A 9483-nucleotide genomic window follows, 5' to 3' on the forward strand; every position below is an offset into this window, starting at 1 on the left:
GTGGCTGCTTCCTGAGCTCCTGGCCACCATAGATCATAGGGGGACCAAGCCACCATTCAGAGGGTAATCATTCTTGCTTTAACCTGCTTGGATCTGGATCACAGTCTTGGGTGGTGGTCCTGGGGTGTGTGGCCAGTGAGACAGAGCTTGTGGGGGCTGTAGAGAGGACACCTTCCTAATAGCTCAGGCAAATGCAAAAACCCCAGTGATTTGGGACAAAGCTCTCTCCATTCTGGAAGCAGAGTTCTACCATGGCAAAAGCTCAAAAGTCAAGTAATTGACTGGCAATATGAGCAAACAGAGGAAGCACAAACAGACCACAGAATCCTTTTTTGGGGAGAAAAAGGATCCAAGGCATGGAGCAGAAGGAAGACAGAGAAGTCAGAACTCCTGCATCAAAAGCCTCCAAGAAAAATATGAATTGGTTACAGGCCATGGAGGAGCTCAAGAAGGATTTTGAAAATCAAGTAAGAAAAGTAGAGGAAAAATTGGGAAGAGAAATGAGAATGCAAGAAAATCAGGAAAAGCAAGTCAACAGCCTGCTAAAGGACACCCAAAAATACACTGAAGAAAACAACACCTTAAAAAATAGACTAGGGGCAGCTAGGTGGCACAGTGAATAGAGCACCGGCCCTGGAGTCAGGAGGACCTGAGTTAAAATCCGGCCTCAGACACTTAACACCAAAACTAGCCGTGGGACCTTGAGCAAGTCACTTAACCCCGACTGCCCTCCAAAAGCAAAAAAAAAAAAAGACTAACTCAAATGGCAAAAGAGGCCCAAAAAGACAGTGAGGAGAAGAATGCCTTAAAAATCCGAATTTGCCAAATGGAAAAGGCATTTCAAAAACTCACTGAAGAGAAATAACTCCTTCAAAATTAGATGGGAGCAAATAGAAGCTAATGACTTTATGGGAAATCAAAATACTATAAAATAAGACCCAAACAAATGAAAAAATAGAAGGTAATGTGAAATATCTCACTGGAAAAACTACTGACCTGGAAAACACATCCAAGAGAGATAATTTAAAAGTTATTGGACTACCTTGAAGCCATGATCAAAAAAAGAGCCTAGACACCATCTTTCAAGAAATGATCAAGCAAAATTGCCCTGATATTCTAGAAAAAGATGGCAAAATGGAAATTGAAAGAATTCACCAATCGCCTCTTGAAAAAGATCCCAAAAAGTAAACTCCTAGGAATATTATAGCCAAATTCCAGAATTCCCAAGTCAAGGAGAAAATACTGCAAGCAAACAGAAAGAAACAAATTTGAGTACTGTGGAAACACAATCAGGATAAAACAAGACCTAGCAGCTTCTACATTAAGGGATGGCAGGGTTTGGAATATGATATTCCAGAGGTCAAAGGAGCTAAGACTAAAAATCAAGAATCACCTACCTAGCAAAACTGAGTATAATGCTACAGGGGGAAATATGGTCATTCAATGAAATAGAGGATTTTCAAGCTTTTTTTTTTTTCTTAAAAGCAATTGGGGTTAAGTAACTTGCTCAAGATTATACGGCCAGTTATTCTGTGTGGGTGCCAAGTATCTGAGGCCGGAACCAATCCCGGGTCTCCCAACACCAGGGCCAGCGCTCTTACTCACTGCACCACCTGGCCGCCCCATTTTCAAGCATTCTTGATGAAAAAACCTGAGCTGAACAGAAAATTTGACTTTCAAATACAAGAAGTAAGAGAATCATGAGAAGGGAAACAGGAAAAAGAAATCATAAGGAACTTATTAAAGTTGAACTATTTATATTCCTACATGGAAAAACGATAATTGTAACTCATAAGACTTTTCTCAGTATGAGGATAGTTGAAGGGAATACATATGTGTGTATAGATATACATATATCTATACACACATATATATGTATGTTTAGGAGGGTGTATGTGTATATAAATATATATGTGAGTGTGGGCTCTTGCTTCTCCCATTCTAAGGTGGGACTCACAGAGCACATCACTCACTACCTACCTGAAGGAGCCTTCGACAGTAACCACCTGCCTGCCTCTCTTTAAAGGAATCTTTTTCCAACTAGTATTATTTTCTGCCTCGAGTAATCTTTCCTCTATGGTTAGCATACTAAGTCTTATACTGTCAATATCCCAGTGATTCTGACCCTCCCTTCCCAACCCCCCAGAGCTAAATATTGTATAAACCCTTTTTCTCATCCTTCATTTTTCATCCCTCTCTGCCCACTCTCTTATTCTCATCCTCCTCAAACTTTACCCTCCCCCTCAAATGTCCCACTCCAGATTTACTCATCCCTTTGTGATAGTAATGGCAATTAAAGATTCCCCTGTATTGGCTTGGTTTTCAAATTGATTGTGTTAAAACCCAGAGCTTGTTAATCCCACCTGTGGGATGGACTTGTTGATGTTTAAAGAAAATCCTTCTTCAGGGCTTCTGAACCAACAGAAAGGTTCCCAGACCCCTGCAACAACAGCACTGTCCTTCACCAGTGGACAGTATTCATTCTGTCTGCAGGACAGTCTCCAGACCCCTGTGTGATAGTAATGGCAATTAAAGATTCCCCTGTATTGGCTTGGTTTTCAAATTGATTGTGTTAAAACCCAGAGCTTGTTAATCCCACCTGTGGGATGGACTTGTTGATGTGAGAAGAAAGTCCTGAACTGGGAGGAGCTGGTGACGTAGATTTGGAGAGACAAGAGAGAGGCAGAAGAACTTTTTGGAAGCAGCACCTCATGGAGGCAGAGAGAGAGACTGAGAGAATTGCTGGGAGCCACTTTGAATTGCCCTGGACTTTTGAGACCTGCCCCCTGAGCTGCCAAGGACTGAGGAGACATGGCTGTTTTGCTGGTACTTTGTCTGTCTGTTTTGATGTTGTTTTGCCAGATTTGTCCACTGGTGAAAGACAGTCCTTTTGTTGAAGAAGTCCTAGAACCTGGCTGTTGGCTAAGAAGCCCTGAGACTGTCCTGCAGACAGAGAGTCAATACTGTCCACTGGTGAAGGAAAGTGCTGTTGTTGCAGGGGTCTGGAGACTGTCCTGAAGACAGAATGAATACTGTCCACTGGTGAAGGACAGTGCTGTTGTTGCAGGGGTCTGGGAACCTTTCTGTTGGTTCAGAAGCCCTGAAGAAGGATTTTCTTGTTGTATGTTTACAGAAATCCTGGGAGAGGGTTTTGCTAATGTTTTTAGGGGTTCTAGGACTGTTCTGCAGACAGAGGATGAATTAATGAAGAGACTGGCAATGTATTTTGTGGCCTTGCTAAGCCTTGTCTCCCCAGGAACTAAGATTGCTGAGAACTTGCCTCGTGTCAAGATGAAGAAAAGACCTCCATTTGGGTATTAAGTGCTGTGCTTAAACTTGATGTAACTCTGGGGTAGATTCAGTTGTGATCCAGGGGTGGGGAACTTTTGACCTTTTTGTACTTTGTGATGGACCAAATGAAGGTACAGCCTAGGGGTGGAGAAGTATTTAGAACAGAGACTTTGTAATTGATTGAATGATTGGAAGGTCCTGGGGTGGGGTAGTCCTTGGAGATTATTTAATCACACTTAGTAAATGCTGTATTTGGAATGATGTCATGTTTTGACCTTCTCTGTTCTTAATTTGCCACTGAATAAAATGGAGAGCACCTATGCTGGTATTTTGAACCTTGGGAAGTTGCCTTTCCATGACATTATATTACACCCTTCCACTGTGGTGTTTAGAACTCTGGAATACCTGATCCATAATGAACAAATTTCTTTCATCTTAAAACTCAACCGTTCTCACTCCTTCCACTTTTGGCATTCACTGAGACCTGGTTTCCTGCATTCACTGAGACCTGGTTTCCTCCCGATGACACTGATTCTCTCACTACTCTTCCAGTGCTGACTACATTTTGTCCCATTCCCTACCCCCATACCTTTATCCACTGGTCACAAGCAGGAGAATCAGAAAACCCCTTTTGTTCCCATGAACACTTTTAGACCCTCTCCCTCTTACTACCACCACTAAGAAATCTCTCCTCTTTGGGGTTCAATATCCATATTTATCACCTAATCCAGATTCTAGTAACGATTTTCTCCCTGCTACCAGAATATTGAACTTCCTTTATTCAGAGTTCAGTACCTGGCTCACACCAGTGGTTCTCTCCATCCTAACTCTTGCCTTCATAATGCTTTAATGTTTTATTTAAATATATTAATATTATATAACATATATTATATATTTATTGCTATATTATATATTTATTATATAATAATATAACATCATAATAAATATTAAAAATATTAAATATAGTTTTAATGTTGATATTCTCTCAAATGCCATAACTTCCCAGTTCCTTTTTCTACCCAGTTCTTATGACATACTCCTCCATTCTACCTGAAAAAATATCTACTTATGCCATCTACAAGTTTTCTACTCCTATATTCATGATCTCTAAAACTATTATTAACCAATCATAATTTTATATCATTCCATCTTTCTATATGCCTTACTATCACTCAGAAATTCCTTTATCTGCCTGTATTTTATCATTTCCATCTTTCCATATGCCTTAACTAACCAAACCTAAATCTATTCTTTGTCCTTACCATGACCTCCATTGCTGCTAGAGCCATAACTCCTGCAGTAACACTCTCCTTTTCCCCATATTGACCCCTTAGTAAGTCAGGTCTACTCTACACTAATCCCTACTCTTGAATCTTTTGCCCCATTTGTCCTATCACAAACTATTATTGGATTACTCCTACATAATAACCTCTCTTGCTCTACATAATAACCTCTCTTGCTCTTACTCACAAACAGCTAAACCAATCTAAAAGAAATCAGAAAACCATGCTGAATGAGTCCATTAGAAACATGTTATCTAATCTCAACTGGGGCCCTCAAAGGATCAAGGCAATTCTCTTACTCCAGCCTAAGGATTCTCTCTCTCTTCACTCTACACAATGGCTATTCCAAATCTTTTATTCTATCTTCAAAGCCTCCCATCTCACCTCCTTCTCAGTCCATCCTCTCAGAAGAATAGAGGCTTATACTTCACAGAAAAAAAATTAGGTCATTCACAAAAAGCTCACTCACATCACTGGGACCATTTTTTTCTCTTTGACTCCAGTCTCTGATGATGAGGTGGACCTTTTCCTTTGTCTGTCAATGCCAACACTTCTTTCTACCTGTACCCTTGGTCCCATACCCCATCTCTGCCAATTTTCTCCAGCAGCTTGCAATAATTATCATACCAACTCTATTTACATATCGGCTCCTTCCCTACTTCCTGTAACATTGTCTATGTCTCTCCCTCAACTTAAAAAAAAACCCTCACTTGATTCTACCTATACCTATCAACTACTGTCCTATATCTCCTACCTCCTTCTCAGATAAACTCCTTTAGAGAAAACCACCCATATCAAATGATTGCCAGTCCTCTCCTCTCACATTCTCCTAAAAATTCTGCAGTCTATTTTCCAACCTTTTCTTTCAACTGAAATTGCTCTCTCCAAAGATACCAGTGATATCTTGCCAAATCTAATGGCCTTTTCTCAATCCTCATCCTTTTCAACCACTCTGCAACCTTTAAAATACTATTGGTCATCTTTTACTCCTCACTACTCTCTCTTCTGAGTTTTGGTGACAGACTTCATCTCTTGGTTCTACTCCACCACACCTACTAATCACAAGAGTCACACACATCTCAAAGGCTTTGTTCTAGGCCCTCTTATCTTTTCCCTTCATATTATCTCCCTTGTGGTCTCAAAAGTTAAAGATCATTTCTATGCAAAAAAATTCTCTTATCAAATATATCCAACTGTAGTCTCTATCCTAAGCTCTAGTCCAGCATCACCAATTAAACATCTGGGACTGAATATGATATTCAGTATCTCAAACTCAACATGTAGGAAAGAGAATTCATTATCTTTTCCCCAAAACCCTCCAGTCTTCTAAACTTCTTTACTTATCCTCCCAGGCACCCAAGCAGGCAACCTAAGTACTATCCTTGAGTCTTCATTCTCACGCCACCATACCCAAATTATATTTCTACTTTCTCTCTCTCTCTCTCTCTCTCACACACACACACACACACACACCCTATTAACTGGACTACTTCAATAGCTTTCTAATTGTTCCCCCCTGCTTTTCAAGTCTCTCCCTACTCCTGCGCTTAGCTGCCAAACTTTTCCTACTTAACACTCCAATGGCTTTCTTAATCTCTAGTGGATTTCCTATAAACTCCTACGTTTGGCTTAAAGTTCCACACCATCTGGACCTTTCCTGTCTTTCCAGTCTTCTTATACTTTAATGTACTCTATGATCCAGATTAGAGTCAGAAAGACCTGAATTCAAATCCAGCCTCAGTCAGCTGGGTGACCGTACACAGTCAGTTAACTCTGCCTCAGTTTCCTCATCTGTAAAATGAGCTGAAGGAAATTGCAAACCACTCTACTATCTTTACGAAGAAAACCCCAAACGGTATCATGAATAACTGGATACCACTGAAATGAATGAACAACAAATAATCCAGTCACAAGGGGCTATTTTGCTGATCTTCTACCACACAACAAGCCATTTCTCATCTCCTTTGCACTAGAGTTCCAATGCCTGAAATGAACTCCTTCTTCACCACCCTCCCAAGTTTTCATGGCTTCTTTCAAGACTTAGCTCAAATCTTACTTTCTGTAAGAGGTCTTTCCTGGTTCCTCAAGCATTTAGCATCTTTTCCTTCAAATTACCATGTTTTCACATATGTATTTGTGGAACATACACGCACATATGTGCACATGTGTGTATATATAAATATACAGAATTGTTTTGTTTCTTCGTATCTAATTATCTACATGTTGTCCCTCCCCTTAGAAAGAGTTCTCTTTGAAGGCAGGGATGGTTTTTGCCTGTGTAGCCTAGCAGAATGACAACTGCTGACTAACCTCCCTCAAAATCCTTGTAATGATGTAAAACGAATTTTTTCAAAGTGTTCTCAGTTGCATATGCATGTTTGCCTGATGAAAGTATAATTCCTACTGACCAAGGGATTTTGCATATTACCAAATTTTTACTGTATAACCATTTGTTGAATTAAATACTATATTTTAAAAGGTGGTGGTGGTGGGAGAAAGGTTGCTGAAAAGCATGGCCATGATTTTTGTAGGGACTGTTCATTTCATCAGAATTCGTCCCACAAAACTTAGTGTTCTAGATTTAAGATTCCTAAACAATCACAATCCTACCCAACCTTTCATAGAGTCCAATCCAGCAACTGGCATTTATTAACATCCACTCTTGTAATCCTTTTTTGAAAAAACAATCTTATGCTATTGTCTGCAAATGATTCGGAATGAAAACTACCCCTAAAGTCTAAAAAGACAAGGTTTTTAAAGTTATGGAAATACAAGAAAGTTTTAAGCTTAAATTATTCTTAAAGAAACCGAAACATACAAAAATAAAAAAAAAACCTCAACACCGCTGGATCTTAGGCACACTGGAAAGCATTGGTATTTCTATTAAACAAATCTTAACACAAAACAAATAACTAGATAGTAGGGGCATTAGGTGTTTTGTTTTAGGGGAGGGGGATAGCTGTCAGTGGACACTTTTGGATTTAATTATTTGTGAAACAGGGTCCAGTTTCAGAAAACCCTGGGCATCAGGCTGCAGATAACCAAAAAGTCTCAAAAACGGGGCTAGGTTTCACAAAGTTTTTCCTCTAGCCTTCCTAAGACCTCTTCGCAAGGTGATGATGGCCCACGAGCCTGGTGAGCCCAGGAGAGTGGAGAATTACACCATCATTCAGCAATACGGTAGCAAACATGGCCATAGGGATTTTGCAACTTCCAAACTGTAATGGAATGGAAAACAAAACCAAACCCACCGACGTTGAGAACACAGGGAAGACTACCGATCTCTCAGCGCGCCGCATCTCCCTTTTTTTTTAAAGGTAACATCACACTTATTCCTAAGTCTGGCCAAATCCACTTCCTCTTTGATCAATGAAAAAGTTGCCCGTAAATTCGAGAAAAGCCAACTTTCAGAAGGCGGGATGAGAGCGTTAATCACCCTTCAGCCGGCACGCTTCTTCTGCTCCCCCCAAGTCTCCTAGGCTCGCAATACACCAGGGAACGGGGCGCGGCGTGCCCCGAGCCAGGCTCCGGGGCCGGCCGCGGTTCCCTCTCCCGCCCAGCATGCCGCCGCTCCGGCCCGGGGGCTGAGGAGGCTGCCACCCGGTGACAGGTTTATGGCCGGGGCCCGGCCGGGCTGCTCCGCCCGCCCACCCCGTGCCCTCCCGGGCTCCATCCTCACCTGACAGACGGCTTTGCGGAAGCTCGAGAAGCCGTTGCCCTCATCCAAGTGCAGCGCGCGCTCCCCGACCTCTGACTGCTCCTCGCGCCGGTCAAACAGGAACACGGTACGGCGGCCGCCGCCGCTGCCATCGCCATCGCCGCCGCCGCCGCCTCCGCCGCCGCCGCCGCCCGCCGCTGCCATATTTGGGGGGGAGGAGACAAGACGAGAGCGCTGGCGGCGGCGGAGGCCGCCCCTCTCAGCGGCGCCGCCTGTAACAGCTCCAGCCGCCCGCCGGCCGCGCGGACGGGGAAGCGGGAGAAACGGCGGCCCAACCACTGAGGACCCGCGGCCCTGGCGGCAGAGGCGACGCGACGGCTGCCGATCTTCTGGAGGGAAACTAAGGGAAAGCGGCGGCGAAGGGGCAGGCGAGAATCACCCGGGAACGGATTCAAACGAGTCTCTTCACGTCACTTCCGCGCCCTCGGCGCTCCTTCGGGGAGGAGGAAACGCAGTTAGGCGAACAGAGACGTCGCGCTCCCGGGCCTCCCCGGTGTCGAACTTCACTCCGGACCCGGCGGCGCCTCAGCTTCTGGCTCCAAGCGGAGTTAGCGGGGAAGAGAGGGGAACGCGGCCGCCGCCGACTGTGGCGCAGAAAGGGACGGCCGCAGCGCAGGCTGAAGGGGCGGAGCCAGTCCCACGGGGGCGGTGGGGGCGCCCTAGCTAGGCTTCCACCGCGGCGGGGTGGAGCCTCCGAGGGCCACGCCCCTTTCACCCTAGCGGAGCCGGAGGGCAATGACAGGTTGTTGTTAGACGGCAGCAGAAGCGGCCCCGCGGCTGCCCCACGAAGCTGGGCGGGCCAAGTCAATCTAGTGAACGACGTCAAGGGTTCAGGACGGGCTAGGGGAAGGCAGCCTGGAGCCCGACGCCAGGAGACGCCGGTGCCCGTAGCTTCCAGCCCCTCTCGTAGCTCACTGCTTCCGGCCCCGTGATTTAGCTGAGGCAATAGACAACCGGACGGCCTCGAGCAATGCAACGCCACGTGGCCCGCGCTGACGTTTTGCGCCCAATGGTGGCTCTTGGATCGTTTTTTTGGGATCCGCTTGAGAGGGGGGCGTGGTTCGATCCGGGGCCCGTGACCCCATCCCCATCCCCACCCCCACACCGCACCACAACTGAGTTGCGTTCCGGTCTCTACGTCCTGCAGGACGCGGCTCCCGCCTTGGGGAAGGGGGGAGATGCGCAGCGTCC

At 44.7% G+C, this 9483-nt stretch overlaps 1 protein-coding gene across 1 annotated transcript in view; it reads right to left on the bottom strand.

The window, feature by feature from the left end:
* SMCHD1 (structural maintenance of chromosomes flexible hinge domain containing 1) overlaps positions 1-8513 on the bottom strand; it is a 194946-nt gene extending 186433 nt beyond the window's left edge. The window contains exon 1 of the mRNA XM_069099718.1: positions 8254-8513. Coding sequence (XP_068955819.1) covers positions 8254-8436 — 183 coding nt within the window. The 5' untranslated portion in view covers positions 8437-8513. The remainder of the gene's footprint in view (positions 1-8253) is intronic.
* Between the last annotated feature and the right edge of the window lie 970 nt (positions 8514-9483).

The sequence above is a fragment of the Petaurus breviceps genome, unplaced genomic scaffold, assembly GCF_028583685.1.
Source record: "Petaurus breviceps papuanus isolate PSGF00001 unplaced genomic scaffold, PetGlider_PUasm1.0 38, whole genome shotgun sequence".
NCBI classification, from domain to species: Eukaryota; Metazoa; Chordata; class Mammalia; order Diprotodontia; family Petauridae; genus Petaurus; species Petaurus breviceps.